General features: G+C 38.7%; 1 protein-coding gene across 1 annotated transcript in view; it reads right to left on the bottom strand.

The window, feature by feature from the left end:
- gpc3 (glypican 3) overlaps positions 1 to 21,359 on the bottom strand; it is a 719,214-nt gene that overhangs the window by 221,766 nt on the left and 476,089 nt on the right. Inside the window, exon 6 of the mRNA XM_028815765.2 lies at positions 982 to 1,093. Coding sequence (XP_028671598.1) covers positions 982 to 1,093 — 112 coding nt within the window. The remainder of the gene's footprint in view (positions 1 to 981; positions 1,094 to 21,359) is intronic.

Consider the following 21,359-nt stretch of genomic DNA (forward strand, 5'->3'; position numbering starts at 1 on the left):
TGTGGTGTTCCTCCTTTCAGACAAATCAATATATTTTTATAACAGATAGCAAAGTATTATTTAATTTAGTCTGATAACCTAAAGTTCATTTATCGAGAAGGGGAAATACTTTTAACATTTGGGCAAGTTATGCATTTTTGGCCTGTCACTTGAATATACGCATCATTTAAAATGATCTGCACACTGCCTCGTGTGGCCATACAGCGTCCTACAGGTCGGAATTTCATCTGTCCGGACAGAATGTATCTTCTGACAACCCATTTATTCACTCATGCATTTTCTGAAGCCTGTACTTGACAGCCCTAACTCTGAAAAACTCTGCTTTGATAGACAATGAGAAATGGTGAGCAATTGCTTTTAAATGAGATCAGACAGAGGATAAATTTCCTAATTATTTATACTTCAGTTCATCAAGGTACTCAGAATCACTGAAAGGCTACATTAGTCTGAAAATGACAGAAAGCTGAGGGGGAGCTTGTTTTAACTGATAGGAAAAAATGGCAATGAATACTCAACAGGCATGCAGGACGCAGAGCTTGGTTGAAGCCTTAACCTTTATTATCTCCTATGCAACTGAGAAATAAGCTGGAAAAGGTTAAAGGAAAAGCCCGGTAAGTGAGTGGAAACTGATCAGATAAAACTGGCCATTACATGATAAGGCACAGTGTGGCTTACTGATAACGTGGGGGGTGCTCCATTTAGTTGATAAATTGTGAGCATTTCCAACGCTGACAAGGTGCGAGGCATTATCATGTTTACCTGTTACATGATGTAAGACCTACTTATTGCTTTTCAGCTTATCAACTATCAGTTGACAAAGTAACACTGTTTCCTTGGCAGGTGCCAGGCTTTCTCATTATCGTCCTTATTTTACCCGCTTCTCTATGTTACCTAACCTGCTGAAGTAATAATGTTAATACACTGACAAGACGGCCATGGATATTCCACTGGGGCATACTGAGCTAAGCTGCTCACCAGTACCTTGTTGATGTGCTTCAGTTTGTCGATTATCTGACTGACAACAGGCTCTGGAATTTTGTTCTTCCCCTCTGGATTGTGGATCTGTGGTTTCTTTGCTCCCGGTGAAACAAATCTGAAAAACAAGGGACACAAATTTCAATTAATGTGCAGATACAAGAATTTTAATGGAACCACTACATACGGAGGATCTTGTGATTTATGATTCTACTCCTATTATAGTGAATACTTTGCCACGTCCCTTTTCTCCAATCATGCCTTGTGATTACTTTGCAATATTGGCATAATAATGAGAGTCACACAGAATATGATTTAGTACAAAAAATATTATTAAAACATCAATATAAGCATAGAACATAAGAAGATCATAATCATAATTCCCTAATACTGTGAGTATTTAGAATAAAGCTGGTCATAGCAGTCTAAGAGTAGTTTAGACTGGCAGTGGTGTAATTAAGTCATTTCAGGAATAATAAAAAAATGGTCAAAAGTCAGACAAGGGCCAAAACACAGAAGGCCATAATATTTAACACTTAAAATTAAACTAAATTCTGAAGTTGATATTAGGAAATTAATAAATGTCAGTACATGAAACTACACTTATTGTAGCAAAAAATGGAAAGAGGCTGCTCCAAAGGTCTCACACTTAACAAGAAATAAACAGAACGTCTTTTTTAAATGGGAAAAACCAGGAGTGTAAGCAAGAAAAGGTCAAAAGCCAAAGAAATCACAAGAAATTGAGCATTAAAATCAAAGACAGAAGCCAAAAGTCAGATCCAAAAAGTCCCAATATTTATCATTTATCTAGCTACTCTAATAAATTGCAGTTTATTTTTGATAGAATCCAAAGCAATGGTTGTGAGTAATGCACTCCACCATCTTATAAAATGGCAACATCAAGACATCACAGGTAAAGACATCTGTCAATCATGTGACCTTCAAAGGAGATTGTCATTAACAAGAATATGGCTGCAGTCATGAGAACAAAGTCACAAGTGGTAACAAGAATGAGGAAAAATAATGCATGGCACTGCAATGACTTTGTTAGAGTCAGTCACAGTAAAATTTACTATCAATAAGAATACCAACAGCGATAAAGTAATAAATAGCACTGTGTAAATCTAACGGTTGCCAAAAATGGTGATGATAATGACTAAATAACTGATATTGATTGTTGTTCCAGCAAGTCTTTTCTTTGAACATCTGAAGTTCAAGAAGTAGTCTGAACATGCTGCCATCTTTTATAATGATGAGATGATAATGTTACATGTTGGGTCACCATCTGATCACATGACAAGCAATGGACACTATTGCTATCAATGATATGGTGGTGTCCATGAAAACAAACCACAAAATGGAGGTGTCCTTTAAAAAAATATTGAACATAATGGTGCAGAGATGATGTTAAGAAAAATCAAGAAAAAAATTAGTAACAAAAGTAAATTCAACTGTAATAAACCAGTAAATTAAACAAAACAAAACAATAAAGGACACAATACAATAAGGTCCTGAAAACTAACAGCTTCTTTCATAAGTTACATATTTTTCCTAACTAGTCAGCTTTGGAGCTGCATAGGACACTGAAGATGGCCTATACGACTTTTGCTAGATCTGCTGACTCCACAAGATATTGTGGGCAAAGTGTCTGAATTTGTGAACCTCATGGTGTACTAAGAAAGGTGACTTTGGGATGGTGGCCAGAGCACATCTGGTTTTTTTAGGACAAGGGCTAGTAGATGAGGTGGAAGTTATTTTACTCTCCAAAAGCATTTATCCATGGGATTGCCCACTGATCCCTATTATCCATTCTGCCAGGTGTGCATCGCAGGTACTTTTTTACATATGTTTTGGAAATGTCTCCCAGTCTTGCCTTTACGGTTGTCTATTCATAAATTTCTCTTGACTGTTTTTCACATTAACTTCCCTTCTTCAAATTTTCCTCCTATTGGACCACTCATCTCTCTCTCTCTTCTATCCAACAGAGACCGTTTTCAGCAGCAACAATCAATGGCTCATCCGCTTCATGTATTACAAAATGGTGTGCTCTGGTGGACACTCTACAGAGTCGGATGGCCTGTGGTTGCTGATGTTCTCTCCTTCCTGGCTCAGTGGGGTTTGAAGTTTGGGCTGCATTCCTTGCTAGGTTTTGTTCGGGCCATTTTCTTTTGATCTTTTATTTATATTACCTGCATATTTAAACTCTTAATACCATATTTACAACTGTTGTCCTTTGACTGTTTATTTTATGAGAAACCTGTTGGCTGTTATTATTTCTATTACTTGGTAACATTATTTAAACTCGAATAGATATTTGATCACAAAAAATGAATGGATAGACAGATTAATGGACACAAGAAATTCTATAAATGTCAGGGCATCATATAGTTCATTAAGATCATTTAGTTAGCAAATAGTCAAGTTGCCCCAATGCAGTGCTCCTATGATTTTAAACATGACTTCAAAGTTTGCTTCTGGTACCTGCAATCTTTTATTTTATCTCTCTTGTTACTGTTTTGAATGTCTTCCTATTAGTTTCATCTAATGTGTATAATATGAGTCACTGTTTAGCTCCTTTAAAATGTTTTGGAGCATTTTAATAGATTTGATTAGGCCTGTTCAAGACTAAAGAGGTTCAGCTCACTTAGCCTTTCGCACCAGGATGTGCTCTTTAATGTTGGGCGCAATTAGTTTCTCCCGTCTGCACAGTTTCTAGGGCTGCCATGTCCCTTGTGTAGCCTCTGGTGACCAGAATTTCACACAGCCCTCCAGATGTGGCCTCACTAGAATATTGTAGAATCTGAGTATTTGAGTATTGTTGAATGGGAATGTTGCATTAATGTAAACCCCTAAATTATTTTTGGAGTTTATTTCCTGTAGGTCAGCATTGTTCATTTTGAATTTTTAATTAACATCCTTTTAACATGAATGGACACTAAACTTTTCTAAAGACTGTAGTACTAGGGTGTTGTACCGTGTTAGCCATTATGAATGTAGAGAAAAGCCAAGCAAAATGACACCTTTTATTGTCTAACTAAAAAGATTACAATATGCAAGCTTTTGAGGCAACACAGGCCCCTTCTTCAGGCAAGATGTAATCTAAAGCAGTTTAAGATCTAAAGCAAAACGAAAGACGGACATTGAGGTTTCTTTCAAACATTTTTCCTTATAACGTAACCTCTGCTCCTTTTGGGCCAAGAAGCCGCACCCTTCCATCATAAGTGTAATCCTGCTTCTGCAGCCAAGGGTAGGAATACCAGGCAGCTGCTCTGCTTTTAATTTCACACCCTTATTGGTGCCACAGAGATCACACCTACAGTAGCATACTGCACCCTGGCTTGTTTTATAAAATCTTTCATGTTTTCCTGTCACTTGCTTTGACAACTTCCCTTGTTATCATACTTAATGGTTTTATTTGGTTCCTACAGGAAATTCCAAGTACAGTAAATCATGGGATTTTTTTTCTAACAAGAGAACTCTTATGGATTACAATATCACCCTCATGTGGACGGCTTGCAGTGTTACAATTTTTGAAAATACTGCCTTGCATTGATAAATCAGTGTCCTGTAAAGCAAACATATTATTTTGGAACAGTAGGCATTTTCTCTACAGCAATTGTACCAGTCCTCAAAAAATCCACATTATATGCAAAGTATAAATACGCCAAGTATTATTGCCTTAATCACTGTGTACAACTGAAGGGGAACATAAGAGTCAACATTCTCCCTCACATTAGAGCTCTCAGCCTCTCTTTATTTCCAAGTCTATCTGTTTTATTGATACATGGCTACTGATGATTATTGTTTTTAGTACAAAAATCAGCCAAACAAAAAAATGCAGAAAACCACAATGTAGACTTAATTGTCTGATTTAGTTTGCCAATAAAAAAACATTAATTTTCTATCTGTATCTATCATGATCTCATTGATACATTCCCTCATTATTGCATATTTAATGATTTTGCATATAAGTACAAGTATTTTTTGGGTAAAATAATACACTCATAACAAGGTCTTATTATTTTATACTCTGAAAGCTTAGTGTACTGTTTTCAGTCCCTTTGCCCATGTCCTTAACCCACTTATCCTGTGTACGACAGCAGGTCCGGGCCCATCCAGTAATCTGTGCACAAACAAGAGAGACAGCTCTAAAATAGGAAAACTGGACACACACTGAAACCAAAAGTCAAGCGAGAAGTCTAATCTGTTCATATGTCCTACTGGAATCTTTGGGTTTGAATAACGTCTCCTAAATTTGTAGGTCTATCACTGTCTGGCTGCTGGCATATGCCATACCACCTGAACTACAGAACAGGTAATACACCTGAAGTGAAAAATGTTTGAGCCCATCCAAAGAGTAGGGTGTAGCTGAATCTCCTGGCTAAACTGCCCATCATGGCGTGGTCACTCAGGCCCTCTAATCATCCCTGGATCCTTATTGGCTAACTAGCTTTCTTCACCCCTTCACACTTAATGACTAATATATGATGAGCAAGAATGGCTGCCATTGCATCATCCAGATGGATGTTACATACTGGTGGAAGGTAAGGTGATTCTGCGCTGTCCTTGTAAAGCACTTTGAGTAGGTTAGAAAAGTGCTATATAAATGTATTTAATAAATGACCATTTATCATTGTGAAATTTTACTGGAATGTAATATATTAATAATATTGAAAGAAAGTTGATTGCATACTGTATATACCCTGTATGCTTTAGATATTATATGTCGTACTATGGTGTTGTACCATAACACTGCCATTATGAATGTAGTGAGAAATCAAGCAAAATGACACTCTTTATTGGCTAACTAAAATGATTACAATATGCAAGCTTTCAAGGCAACTCAGGGAAGAAGGGGCCGGAGTTGCCTCGAAAGTTTGTATATTGTAATGTTTCTAGTTAGCCAACAAAAGGTGTAATTTTGCTTGACTTCTCATGACATTATATGCAGTAACTTTCTGCTGCAATGGCATTGTGTGCCTCCTCCATTTCTTCATCTCAGAGGGCTTGCACCTTATTAAAGCCTCTATGAACAATAAGTCAATTTAGTGAAGCCAGTAGTTTGACTTGTGTTCTGTCCTATTGACACAGACCTCTTCAAGTGTAGTTGGAAGCCCTAAAATGTGTCTATAACAGGAGTAGGTACTCAAGTAAATGATACAGAGCCTTACTTGAATTTTACACCATTCACACTCGCTGCACTATATAGCTTAGGCTGTCAATCGGTTATTCAGATCTGCTACCTGCCCCTGCAGTTTTAGAACATTTGGGGGTCTTCATATTGACATCATATTTAAATCAAAGGTAACAGAAAGTGGCAGGTGGGTCTGACTGCACACTTGCATGTTAATAGATAACCACTCAGTGTGTGTGTGTGTGTGTTATGTTTCAGCCAGGGTCTGATCCCTAGCTTAAGTTTGTTTCTCTTTTGTTTGATCATTTCTGTGGTTTTTAAATTATTGTTTTATATATTTTTGTTATTTCGTCATTTTTGTATTTAATATTTTGTTTTTATATTATGTAGTATTTATGTATCTTACATACATTCCTCTTTGTTACATCCATTGAATTCTGTGGGTGGAATCCCAAGAGGCAGGCCCACCATGATGTACCTGATTATTTATTCTAGCTGAAGGCTTAGGTATTTCAGAGCGTCACCAAGTGTTGTGGACTGAGGGTTATTTTGTAAGTACTCAGTCAGTCAGTCAGTCATCGTCCAACCCGCTATATCCTAATACAGGGTCACGGGGGTCTGCTGAAACCAATCCCAGCCAGCACAGGGCACAAGGCAGGAACAAATCCTGGGCAGGGTGCCAGCCCACCACTTTGTAAGTACTGTTCAGATTAATTTTCATTTTTGCATCTGTTTCTGGCTAATTCTTTTGGATTACAAACCAGACTTGTTTGCTCAGGTTTGCTTATTTATGGCAAATCCTTTCATTGATGTATGCTGTGCTTTCTTTTTCCCTATCTCACCTGTTTTGTTAATCCTCATCTTTATTTAATAAATTATTGAACTATAATGAACATTGTCCTTTAAGCCAGTGGTTTATTGTCATGCTCTCCAATAAATGACTTTTTGAGTATTTTGAATTTTAAACGTTTGCACCCAAATATCTGCCTGTTCAGGCCAGAAAACCTGCAATTTGAGATTTCCTGGGATGAGGCCTGCTCCTGAGGCCTACACTAACTGGAGTCCTGGTCTGCTTTTTGTTTGTTCTGTGGCCTGCTTAATCTGCATCCAGGCCTGCAAGTAGGCCCTCCAAGCTGCAGGGAAAAATGTGGAGGTTGGTGGTAGAATTGGCACTCCAGCCACCATAAAAAACCTCAAACTGGTTCCATTCCATCTGAACTAGCGTGGTGCTGAGGTGTCACCCGTTGCATGGCTGCACTCAGGTCCTAATCTGGGATCCTGAGTTGGTTTATTGTGTGATGGGTGCGGCAATGCGCTGTATCAGTGTGTGCTCCTAACCTCTCTCTCTCTTAGTCTTTTTGCTATTTTGATGTTGCTTAGACATAACAATATGTACAAAAAGTAAGTAGTAAGAAGCCATACTAGCATTTGTCTTTTTTAGATTTCAGATACCATGTGCAGCTTTTTTTACTAAGTCTCCCTATTTCTATTTTAATTCACAAGTCACAGGAGAATGGTAAGTTAATAGAGCAACTGATATGAATTCTTATTTTTCATGCCACCTGACTTCTTATATCTTGACACTAAAAACTCAAAAACACTAAATCAGACTTAAAGGTGTTTTTTTGAAGTGGCAAATAGCACAATGCTAGAGCACAGATTGAGGTATGCCTGCCTTCTATTGATACATAATAAAAATACATAGAGTATCAGAGGCAGACAGCATGTGAAAGGAGGGAAATATGTGACAAAACTAGACCCAAACTGGCATGTTGTATATAAAATATAATTAATATCTTAGATTATCACATGAATAGTGACCCATGCAAGTTATTGAAATATAACATGTATTTATATAGCACAGTTTCATAGAAAAGGCATAGCTGAAAGTGTTAAGCCTCAAACAGTAAACTACCAAGGTTAAAGGGATGACCAGGATGGTAAACATAAGAAGAATCAGAAGAGCAGTCCTATCTTTTAACTAAGCTAAATCGTTCAGCCAGAATCACAGAGAATCAAAGCAAAAGTGAACAACAAGGCACCCCAAACAGCAAAACTAACAGACCCACAAAGGTCATTTTTTTAAATTACTATCCACAAACATGAATAAGGTTATCAAAGGTGACCTTTTAACTTGTTGCTTCAATGACTCATTGCTACCTCCAAGGCCATGCCCCTGGCAACTGGGAGTGCATCCTAGCAATTGGACTCACAAATTGAAAATCAAGCTGGTGTTGAAGAAGAGTAAAAATAAAAGTGACACCTATTAGAAAACAGCATTCTTGGAACAAAACTTGTCAGAAATGAAATTCTTAATAAAAAAAAAAAGATAATGGCAAATTATAAAGAATAGCAAAATAGTTTCAGAAGAAATTGTAAGAAATGAATACAGAATACCAATTATAACAACAAGGAGTAAAAAAAATAAGTACATCCATCCATCCATTTTCCAACCCGCTGAATCCAAACAGGGTCACGGGGGTCTGCTGGAGCCAATCCCAGCCAACACAGGGCACAAGGCAGGGAACCAATCCCGGGCAGGGTGCCAACCCACCGCAGAAAATAAGTACAGTAACAACAAAATAAAAATAAATAAATATGTTAGACGAATCAAGCACAATCGTCAATGCTTTTCCTCCTTGGTGAATCGAGCACAATCATCAGAGCTGGGATTTGGGAAGTTGTGCACGATCGGCCATGATTCACCTGCAATGCTGCCACTGTGAATCAAGCGTAATCGTTGTACCAGAGGATGAGGTTTCATCCAGGGTCAGGTATAATCCACCTGCAATGCTGCCACTGCGAATCGAGCATGACTATTAGAGCTAGAGTTTGAGAGGTCATCCTGGATTGGTTGCGATCCACTTGTGGTGTGACCATCATGAATTAAGCACAATATTGGACTGGTGGATGGAGTTTCGTTCAGGGTCATCAGTGATCCTCCTGTGATGCTGCCACTGTGAATTGAGCACAATCATCAGAGTGGTTTTGGGAGCAGGGTCTGTCACAGCTCCCCTGCAATGCCACCACAGCCCACAGATTTGGAAATGCTGCCTTACACCAAGGGTGTCCAGGTTCAGTCTCAAAGGGCTGCAGTTGCTGAAGGTTTTTGTTCCAACTCAACTGCTTAATCAAATTTTAGTATTTCTGTCACACCAGGTCATTCTTATATTGCAGATGCTTTTCTAAAGATATCATTGTAGAGAAAAGCCAAGCAAAATGACACACATGCTTGGCTTTTCTGTACATTCATAATGGCTAACACGGTACAACACCCTAGTACTATAAAGATATCATTCAAATGAGTTGTGACTCAGAACACATTAGTAATTCTCAGTCTTTCAGTTTCTTCTCTTCTAATTCTTTACAAATATTTTTTAAAACAAATACATCATGATAAACACAAACAGACCATGTTAGATGGTGAAATGCTGTTTCCTTTCTTTGTCATTTGTATCTCATTGTTGAGAAAAGCCAAGCAAAATGACACCTTTTATTTTGCTTGGCTTTTCTCTACATTCGTAATGGCTAACACGGTACAACACCCTAGTACTATCTCATTGTTAAAAGGCAATGGGTGGAGAAAACAAGTAGTTAAAAACAATGAAAGTCTAACAGTACCTATCAATGAAAGATCTGTGAATCTTAACAAATGAGTTCACTAAAAAGAAGCACATAAATGGTCCTTGGGCTATGATTTACCTGCGGTATAAAATTTTCCTGTCTTTATTTTGCTTCTTTTACTTTCTTTTCTCATGGATTTGGGGGTTCTGTTACACAGAATACATTTTTTTTTCTTGCTACTACAGGTCAAGTTCCGTTAGAACAAAGTGCTCAGGGCACACGTAGCACGGCCTTTCAGCATGTACAGTTAACAAAGCTGACTGTAGGACATGCACTCCATGGAAACAACTTTTTTGTCTTGTTGTCGGCATCAATGGCAGAGAGATGTTCCAACATTTTCTGCAAAGTAAACTGCTGCAATAAGTGTTGGTTGAAACCCATATGGAGCCCCAGGGTTTGTTCCCCTTGTTGTCTATAGCATACAGCAGTAAGTTTTACTATACTTCCAGGTTTCGTTTGGTGAGTTAAGGGTCTCCCTTGGTGTGTGAACTCACTGCTCTTATTTAAAAAAAACAAAAACACAGCGCCACTTGGTGTATATAACACAGACTTTCAGGAATGACTGCTAAAGGGTCATGGTCACTCTGTCTGAGCTCCAGAGAATCTGTGTAGAGGTAGAAGAAACTTCCAGGAGGGCAACCATCAATGCAACAGTTATGACAGAGTGGTCAGACAGAAGCCTATCTTCACTAAAAGATGAAAGGAAATCCACTTAGAGTTTGCAGAAAGGCACCTTAAGGACTCTCAGACTGTGAGAAAGAAGATTATTTGGCCTAATGAAACCACGATTAGCATTATGTCTGAAACATCATGCTGTAGGGTTGTTTTTTAGCGCCGTGACTCAGAGACTAGGCAGGGTCAAGAGAAAGCTGAATGGAGCGAAGTACAGTGATATCCTCAATGAAAACCTGCTCCAGAGAATTGTGGACCTCAGACTGGGCCAAAGGTTCACTTCTAACAGGACAATTACCCCAAGCACAAAGTAGAGACAACACAGAAGTGTATTAGGGAAAACTCTAGGAGTGGTCTTGAGTTGACCAGCCAGAGTCCGGATTTGAACCCAATCAAACATCTCTGGAGAAACCAAAACAGCTGTTCATACATGGCCTCCATCCAGCCTGAGAGAGCTTTTGAGGATCTATAGGGAAAAATGGCAGAAAATTCCCAAATCCAGGTGTGAGAATTTGTCACATCATACCCAAAAAGACTGGAATCACTTCCAAAGGGGCTTCAACCAAGTACTGAGTAAAGGGTCTGAACACTAGTGTCAATGTCATATTTCAGTTTTTTATCTTTAATACATTTGAAATCTTCTAAAATCCTGTTTTTGCTCTGTCATTCTGGAGTATTGAGAGTTGCTTAAAGTGGAGAAAAAGTTAACTGAAATGATTTTAGTATAAGGCTGCAACCCAGAAAAATGTCAAAAAAAAGTCAAGGGGTCTGAATACTTTCGGAATCCACTGTAAGTAGCACAGGAAGGCGAGGTTTATATTTCTGCAAATCTAAATGTGAAAAGGTTGTGAGAAAAGTACTGATGAGCAATAAAATAAAACAAAAGAAAATTAAACACTTTCTAAGTTTGTAGAAAGTTCTATTAACAGCTGTATCATAATGCAAAGAAGGTATGAGCAACTGATGAAGTGACATAAGAAGTCTTTGGCCCTCCCAAAATGATGACCACTGAGAAGATTTGGAGCAAGGAAACAAAAACATTTGTCACTGAATGAAATGTCTAGAGAGTAAGCTGGATGTGGCAATGATATTGTTTCATCTTTATTATCATTATTATTATTATTTAGCAGATGCCTTTATCCAAGGCAAGTTATAATACTTAAAATAATGAAGGTGCAAGCATCAAATTAACAGAGAACAAGATAAAAAAGTGAACAAAGGGAGCACAACTATTATATAATTATACCTACAACCAGTGTAAGACAAATCAGTATTCTAAACTCTGTAAGTATAACAGCAGCTATCCTGTAGGAGAGAAGCTAAGCAGATCCAAAATATTTAATAAAAAAGTGTGTTTCGGAAGATGCCTAAGCACAAGTATGTTGGGTGCAGCTCTAATAGATTAAGGGAGATGAATGCAAGAATGGAGAAATATTGTCCAGTCTTGACACGTCTGAGAAGAGGAGGGATGGTCAACAGACAGAGGCAGAGTGAAAACCTTTTGAAGGGACATACGGGGAGACCAAGGATTGGAGATATTGAGGAGCAGAACTACTCAAAGAACTGCAGGCCAAGAGACAGTTTTGAATGGGATTCTTGAAGCAACCGGAAGCCAATGGAGAGAACGAAGCAGAGGAGTACTAGGAGTGAAGCAACATACCAAGAACACCAATTGAGCAGCTGCACTCTGGAGAGCTGGAGAGGTCTGGTAGCAGCTGAAGGAAGTTCACCAAGAGAGAGCTGTTGCAGTCTAGAAGACAGAGAACCAGTGACTGAACAAGGAGTTGTGTAGCATATTTAGTGAAGAAGGGTGGAATCCTCAGAATATTATGAAGACAGAAATGACATAACTGGGTCATTGAAGATACATGTTGAGTAAATTTAAATAATGAGTCCAGAATCACACGAAGATTCCTGAGCATGACTGATGGTGAAAAGGTGACATCTTCAAGGGCAATGCCTAGACAAGTCTGAGGAAGGAGAAATCACAGGCCAAGTACATCTGATTTTGAAAAGTTAAGTTTAAGGTGATGATGAGGTGACAGAGAGACAGCTGGACATATGGACTAAAACCTGTGGGTTATAAGAGGGAAATGAGAGGATGATCTGTGCGTCATCAGAATATAAGTAGTAGGAGAATCCATCGGAAGAAATGAAATTGCGTAAGAAACAAATGTGGAGAGAAAAGAGAAGTGGACCCAACACTGATCCTGGAGACATACCCGAAAAAAAGTTTCTGTGGAGAAGACAAGGAGTTAGATCAGGAGACTGAAAAGCATATCTCCATGAGGTAGGACTTGAACCAGTCTAAAGGTGAGTGGAAGCATTGTCTTGTAGTAGCACCAGGTGCCTGGCAACAACACTATAGCTAAGTACTTGGTCACTGTACTCATGCTATAACCTCTGAAGCATGGAGAATCTGATGTTGACCTGTTGCTAAAAAGTAGACATTTTTCTCTTTATTGATGTGATATACAATCCTTTCTTTCAACTTTACTAACCAAAATCTGAGCACACATAGGACCAAATGCTAGGCACAAAACTGATAATATGTAACACACACGTTGTGATGGCCTTTGACTAAACTTTTCCCCACAAAGAGGCTAGTCTTAAACCTTATTGGATGTAACGCATAAGCTAGCAGTAGAACAACCTTTGACCTTTGATATTTTTAAGAAAATTAATCAAGTATTACAATAGGTGAAATTCTTGAAAGCCGGTAAGGAGGAAGTAGAGGAAATTGACAAAAGTAATGGTAGGACGACCATGAAGTAAGGAGGACAATCACACAGAATTTACATTAAAACAATAAACTACAGGTTGGACATATTAAGAATGTGTCATACAAAGAGTGCTAAGAAAGTTCAAGATAAGCTACTGAAAGAGAGATGAAATGCCAACTGGAGAACCTCTAGAAAACACCAGATGTTTACAGATATAAGTGAGGAATGGGGACCGGACTGAAAGAGTTGAATTGAATGAGGGATAAGGTATGACCTAAGGCTGATACGTAGACCACAGACAGAACAAACACAATTGAAGGTGAAGTATGGTGCTCTGTTGATGTTGAGTAATCACTAAATGTGAATATTTTGCTAGACTTAAGACTGTGAAAACCCCCAAGGGGACAATTAGGAAGAGTTGAGGCCCAATTTCAATGCCCCATTTAATATCCTGATGAGTAGGAAAAAAGAAAAGGTTTATTGCAGCGACCCGCATGAAGTGACACTCTGAGGTCACAATGAAGGATTTTTACTTTAGGTAGGAGCAAGTTCTTTAGTAAAAGGCGACTTCTGGGTGTGGAGCTGGTTATGTATCCCAGAGACCAGAAGTGCTGGGATACATAACCATCGTATCCACAAACATGAATAAGGTTATACCGGACACGATGAATAAGGTCATACCGGACACGATGTCAGTCATCCTCCAGTGGCTTCTCATCCATTCTAAAGGAAATGTAAACTGTGTTAGTTCTGGTGCATCACTTATCCCCCCCCCCCCCCCCCCCAATAAAATAACCAGAACCTTTACCTGTGAGTAACTCCCCATGCTTACATGCCTGACAACTGATATAACCAGTTTTAGGAATAAAGACAGAGACTTAGCAAGGAAACAAATATATGTCTATCACTGTAGAGGAAATATCCTCTTCAGTGCCCATTACTATAAATCAGGGGAGTCAACGTGAAATCCTTGAGGGACACAATGGCTGCTGGTTTTCACTCAAACTACATTCCTAATTAGCTACTAATTACTGAAGCTAATAGAATATGTATGACCTTAACTTTAACTGATTTAATGGATTTTAATTCATTGGTTTATTTTATTCCTTAATCATCAGACAAACAAAAATGACACGCAAAGTAAGCCAATATATGACAGATTAACTAAACAGTCTCAAACTCAGTAGGACACAATTTTCACTCCAAATAATTTGTTATTCAGAACTCAGTTCTAGCTGTTCATGAAACAAGTTACTGTATTTAATTCTATAGCTTGTCAGTGCCCTCTTTCTGCAAAACCAGACATTTACAAAACTGTTCATTTTCTTTTTTCTGACAGCCCTTTCAAAATGTTTTTTTGGACCACAACAGATTAATATTTCTCAGACCTTTTTCATTTCAGCTATATTACACAAACAGTTAAGGGTAAATGATGGAAAGTTAAGGGTAAAGGGATCATGGCAGCTGGTGATCTGTTGACTTGTTTTACATATCATTATCAATAATGAGATGGCTACTGGTTCAAGAAAAGAGAAGCCATTAAGAGTTATGAATTCTAAAAATCAAGAGAATTTAAAGTAAGGAAAAGTAAGGATGTTCCACTAGACATAACTAGTAAATGATTAGAAAAGTACATGAAAAGAAAACCTGCAGCTACTCCGTTCATCCAGGATCTGAGTTTGAAACCATAGCCTACAAACAGTTTATTGTGATGTGAATGACAAACTCCCAAGCACTTATCACAAGCCAAATCACAATTAAAGTTACTGGGCTTTTCTGGTCTGGCTATTGGTCTCACATAGGTACACAGGGTGAGGAGCACCAGAACAAAACAGAACATCTCCATGCACCCCAGTAACAAACTATTTGCCTTCACCATCATGCAAGTGATGCTGAGGCATCTGATGCTGTGCCTGTAGAATAAAAAGACAATCAGTGCCTGCTTTATACTTTATCTCTCTGGCCCATGACTAAGACTCTATACTGTAACCGCATAACCACTTGGTTTGCACTACTGATTCAGTGTTACTGTTCATATGTATTTTTCATCAGTTACTCATACTGTGTAATTAATCTGATACTGAATGTTTTTGCACCAAAGGGGCCAGCAACAAATGTACTGTAATAAGGTATAATGACAGTCTATTGAATTGAACAAAAACTCCTCCCAGTTTTCAGTGTGTTTCTTTTGCACTTCCATAACCGATCCTTCAAAAAGGCACTTGTCTCAGTTTTTAAACCCAAAACATTCCTGTCCTCCACCAGGTCTGACCAAAGTTCCTAGCAGACATAACTGTTATGCATTGGGATGACTCTAAATGACATTATCAGGGATTCTGCTCCCTTGCATGGTTAGGAGGCCATAGGAAAGGAAGGGCAGCGGGTGAGCAGTGATATTCCCCTTCTGTGCCAGGGCACAGAAAGACACTGCAGTAGCAGCTACACTGGGGCTGGCATCCCGGCAACCACTGAGGGACACACTGGCTGGGCTTGGGTGCCTGGAAGGTCAGGACAGCAGGTGACTGCCTGATATGTGCAGAGATTTCCACCAAAAGCTGGATTGCAGTGTCCTGTCTGGTGTCAGTTGTGGTCAATGGGGCCTGCACTGCCGGGTTCTGTGGGGACTGTGAGGGGGCACTGTCAGATACTGACAGCACAAGGAACAGTGGGGCTCTGCCTGGACTGAAAGTTCTTTCCAGAGGTATTAGATTAAGCTCCAGAAGTATGTGTGGGTCCAGAGTTAAAAGGGAGCCCCGCAACTTGGCCCAGACAATCAGAGTTGGGAGTCAAGAAGGGCAACACTCATCAGGGAGGAGTGGACGAGTAAATAGTAGAAAGAGAACAAACGGAAACAATGGAAAAATAAATTAGTAAATAAACATTGGTTGTGAACCAGGGATTTGCCTGTGCAATTGTGTCTGGGGTTTGGTGCTCAGTGGTGCTCCCAAGAGGCCACAACATATAACACTTTAACATACTGCCTCCTGTCATTAGCATTGAGCTCCAGCTGAAGAGATAATAATTCACCAATGTAGAGAATTCAGAGAAAATGAAAGGCCTCTTGACAAACTGGGAACACCCCCAGTTAAATCCTCTGAAGGGAATCGCTAAAGCATCTGTTACTGAATAACCCAAACAGGGGTCGAGAATTTCTGTGGTACAACAAATCCAACAATGAAAAAAAAAAAATAATAACAAAAAAATAAACAGGGCCACAGTGAGAGATGACAGCCTTTCAGACCAAGCATTGTGTCCCTCTCATAGGAAAAATATAAATATATAATATATGGACTGGACTGAAATTGTATGGTGATTAATTACGTGCCTAGAAAAAAAATCATTACTGCTGCAGTGCCTCCAGCCAAAGGCTGAGGTCACTAAAACTACCTTTCATGATAGTTTATTTGGAGGGGCTTTAATTGATTGCGGTGTCACTTCAGTTTAGCCCTGGACTAATAAATTAACCTCTCTAGTGCTCAGCAGTAAACATTCTGAGTGGGGACAACTGCTAAACTCTTATTATGAACTTGTTTGCATTGTGATATATTGCAATGTAGTGCACTAGAATAAAAGCAAAACAACAAACTGAATACAAACTATTATATAACACAGTTTTACTATTTATGTATATGTGCTGCCACTATTCAAGGTGCCATGTCAGCATGGAGTTTAAACATTCTCCCTGTGTCCTTCTGGGTTTTTTCATGGACACACTGGTTACCAGAAGTGCGTAAGTATGCCATGTTTACCCAGTGCTGCTGGGCAGACTCCACAACGCAAAATCATGCAATGGACCACTGCCTTTTCCTGGGTCAGCACATGCCATGTGGTAAGTGCTGCCAAGATGGACTCTTACAACCCTGTATTGAAGAAAAAGGAGTTTCAGAAAATGAATGAATGATGGATTGATACAGTAAGTGCATACTGTATATACAGTGTCTCTCATGTGAAGGAAATTAGAAATAAACAAATTACAATCAGGAGAATTTGGGGACTTAATTTGAAAGTTGGAGAATTTTACATGTTTTGCAGTTACTTCAAGTAGTCAGTTATCTCATTTCTGTTTATTAAATATATATTTATAACAAAGAGTCATAATTAAACAATAAGAGTGACAATAGAATGCAATTACGTGTGTTATTAGACTACATTAAATGCTTGCTTTTTAACAGCATTCTGAAATGCCATGTAGTTAAGAATGTTTAAGGATCAGATGGCAGGTAATGAAAAAACATCTCAAAAGGCAATCCTGGTAACTTGGGCGTGCACTGGAAATAAACTAGTTTGAAAGGAAAACACTGATAATCAAACTTATGAAGCCCCAAAGGGTAAGGACAGCTGGGGGTCTAAGTCAGCAGGAGGCATTTCTCAGTATGCCATAAAATCTGAACTATTGCGGTTTTCTGTAAGCCTCATTTAATGGTGATATTTAAGCTTTACTGAAGGAAAAGGAGAAGCTGGTCAGCACCTTCTGGAGATGTGAACAAAGAAAAGTGCTGCAGAGTGGAGATGGACTACAGATTATACTTTCCAGTATGTCATGATGGCACAGGCTAGGATTTTTACACCACAACCTAGCTGGTTCAATCTCCACCTCCAAGTCATTGTGTCTCTTAACTTGCTTGGGTTTCAATTCTGATATCATTCTTTACCTCATGTAAAGACATCTACCAAGCAAACTACTAATAATGAGGAATTGTTCTTGTTACAGTAGATGATGTGTCTGCACTTCTGATCTCTTCAGGTACTAAACTGGACTATGCTAGAGTCAAGTTCAAACATCAAAAGGCAGAAAGAAAACCTTCCAGCCTCCAGGCAATAACGTGCCTATGAAAAGTATGCGCCTTTTTGTTTTATTTTTCCCTACTGTTTATCAGACACAATTTATTGAATGATTTAAGTCCCACTTGCACTCAGTTTCTTCACATTATAACCATAATTAGTAGATGAATGCTAATTATGCCTTGAGGATGCTGCCTATTGTTGAAGATCTATCATGACCTCCTGAGGGGAAAGAAACCATTTGAAGGCACAAGTATTTTTGTTACTCCTGCTTTCTAATTACATACTTTCAATTAGCACTTTCATCTCCATTTTCCATAATGTAATAGTACCTGAACCCAGCACTGGCAGGGCATACTGACCCCATTCCTAATGGTACCATCAGTTTTGAACCAGAGTAAAGACACAATGTTCTTTTTACAGCTCATATTCTGAGGCTGTCAGTTTCTCAGACTTGATTTATGACACTATTTATAAACTAAGAATAGCTAAACGGAAGTGTACATAATGGGCACCCATGGTAAAGCTGTGCCAAAGTCAACAGGTTTAAACTATCACTTATGAGCCACCCATCCATTTCCTGAATCACATTTCCATTACAGGGTTCTAGGAGGCTAAAGTCTGCTCTGAACCAACCCTGGGCAGGAGGCCAGTCTGTCAAAATGATGCATTCATGCAGGCATTTAAACTCAGTCACCACCAACCATCCATATTCCAAATTTAGGACATATTAACAGGCTGACTGAGCCCATCCTGTGCCAGGCAGGTAATAGCTCTGGACAGGATGTTTATACCTACAGTCCCACTTTGAGCCTCCAAAAATCCTAATATGCACTTCACTTTGATATGGGAAGAAACTGGAGGGCTGGAAAGAAGTGGACATGGAGGGTCGGGGATGTAAAGATAACACACAGATAGTGTCTGGGCCAAAAACTGAACCCGGGTCTTTGAAAACATGACGCAACAGCATTTATAGCTCTGCCACATACCAGCTGAATATTTTTTTTATTATATAAACACAGTATAACCTGCAGTTTTTCCTCATGTATATTTTAGTAGTACTTGAGTGTTTATTCTTGTTATGTAATAAATTACCTCTATAATTTTCTCTAAAGTTGTAATAAATATTAATTTAGTTATAGCAGTACAACTTAAATCAATATTAATTGTGCTCAACTGATGTCTTTTAATTATTTATAATTATTTTACATTTTAAATTACAATAAATGTATGTGGGGCATCAAAATGCCTACTTCCGACCTTGCTCTGCCACCTCACTCCCGTATTTAAATTACCGGCAGGCAACATAAACAATTAGCACACTGTACATAACATGTAGGGTACGTAATTAGAAATTCAACTCCCCATCCCACTTCAGTTAGAAGAGTGATATCGAATGTCGAGCCAGCCTCTTGATAAATATGTTTTTAATCCACCCCCACTGCTGGCTTGGCAGACAGCTAAATGTAACAGAGGACGGCATTCCTGAAATAAATCAGTGATTGCTGTAATTAAGGTAGCTTTCCAAAGCAATGATGCTCAGTGCTGGAATTATGTGAATGAGATGCTAGTGCAGCTAAGGGTGAAGTGTACAGAAAGCTGAAGGACTGCTGCAAACTGGACTCTGGGAAGCAGGGCTTGTTTTCTTATCATTAAATGAATTGTATACTTGACGTCTGATAAGTAATGATTATATCATACTGATTGATGCAGGCTGTACCAAATGGAAGTATTCTGTGACTTTTTGCTCCTCACTAAATAAAGAAACACCTTAGGGTAGTCTCATGAGACAAAACGTCTTTTGCTATGCTCTTGTGGTTTGTAGAAAGAAAGAAAGAAAGAAAGAAAGAAAGAAAGAAAGAAAGAAAGAAAGAAAGAAAGAAAGAAAGAAAGAGCTCCATGAGCACACCCAGTAAAGCAAGTCAACATGTTATCTTTCTCCCTGACTCTCCAGGTAAAAGTCCAAACTGGAGCAGTATGTGAAGGTCAGAAATAGCAGACACAGACAAGTAGAAACTGAAGGACCTTAAACATGCATGCCATGTCCTGAGTTCTCAGGGTCTACTTCTTGAAAGGCCTGACAACCTGAGCTCCAGTCACAAACTAGCCACACTGGTGCAAGGCGAGGAGCAAATAGAAGAAATGGTGGTTCATCCTGATGGAGCAAAGGGACTAGATAGAGGTTTGATAGTACAGTTACTAGTTCTGCCCTGCATCATATTCTTGTTTTGCATCCTTTTATTTACTGCTCTTCTTCAACCTGTTTAAAATAATTCTCAGAGTCATGCCATTGTGTTTGATTGAAATGGCGTAATATATTTAAGTGTGTGAATGAGTGTGCAGTATAGTGGACTGGCACCCCACGCAGGGTTGGTTTCAGCTTTATGACCAATGCTACTAGGGGGCAGTCTATCCACGATAGGGTTAAGCAAGTTCAATAAAAGGATAGATTTTTAAATGCTTTGATAACACTTGTGCCAATCAGAATCAGTAAATGAATGACTGGATGCTCATAAGACTGCTTTTTAATTCAACTGAGTCTCCATTACTGCTTGGTTCTCTTCACTCCTGCCTCTACTAGAGTCTCATTGTGTTGTAATGTAGGAGTGTTGCCTTACTTAACAGCATTTTAATTGTAATTCCATTTTTTTAATCGGCAGTGTTCAGATTCCTCCTTGTTCCAACACATTTTTGGGCAAGCTATGGAACTGCTGTTTTTAGAACATTTTATAGCAGTAGAGTGTTGTACCGTGTTAGCCATATATTGATACAGGAGAAATAAAAGGTGTCATTTCACCCTACTTTCTCCTGTAGAACATTTTATGAAAGACTGGAAAAGATTCAGTTCATTACTGTTATCTGGAATGGCAGATGTTGTCAGCTATACTTTGTTTTAATGAAGTTCTACTATCTGCACACCTTTCAATGAGACATCAGTTCTTTTACTAGGTGAATTTTAAACGGCAGACATTTTGAATTGCCAATTAGAAAAATGGTAGATAATTAAGATAAGGACCAGGAGATCAAGACAGAATTCAAGTAAAAATGTGAAAAGTTAGAAGCCGGAAGTAACCAAAATGAGTATCCAAAGCTAAAACAGATTTTGCAGCACTATAACCTGTACAGAGGAGAACAACCAAGTGCATCCCAAGACATTTCCAACTCTGAGAGACTTAGGGCACTAAACCTCTTTGGTCTTAGGAGAGACGGTTGTGTGGTCACCTAATTCAGGTCTTCAGAATTCTTAATGTATTGATAAAGTTGATCCAGCAGGATTATTTCAATTGCATTGAAAATCTCCTACTCAACGGCACTAACAGAAATTAAGGGAAGTTTATTTAAGAACAAAGCCAAGAAGATCACTTTCTCATAAAGAGTTCTTGGAATTGGGACAAACCCCCGAGTCATGTATCTGAAGTGGAAACTTTTATAACTATTAAAAAGTATCC

The sequence above is a fragment of the Erpetoichthys calabaricus genome, chromosome 12 (assembly GCF_900747795.2).
Source record: "Erpetoichthys calabaricus chromosome 12, fErpCal1.3, whole genome shotgun sequence".
Taxonomy (NCBI): Eukaryota; Metazoa; Chordata; class Cladistia; order Polypteriformes; family Polypteridae; genus Erpetoichthys; species Erpetoichthys calabaricus.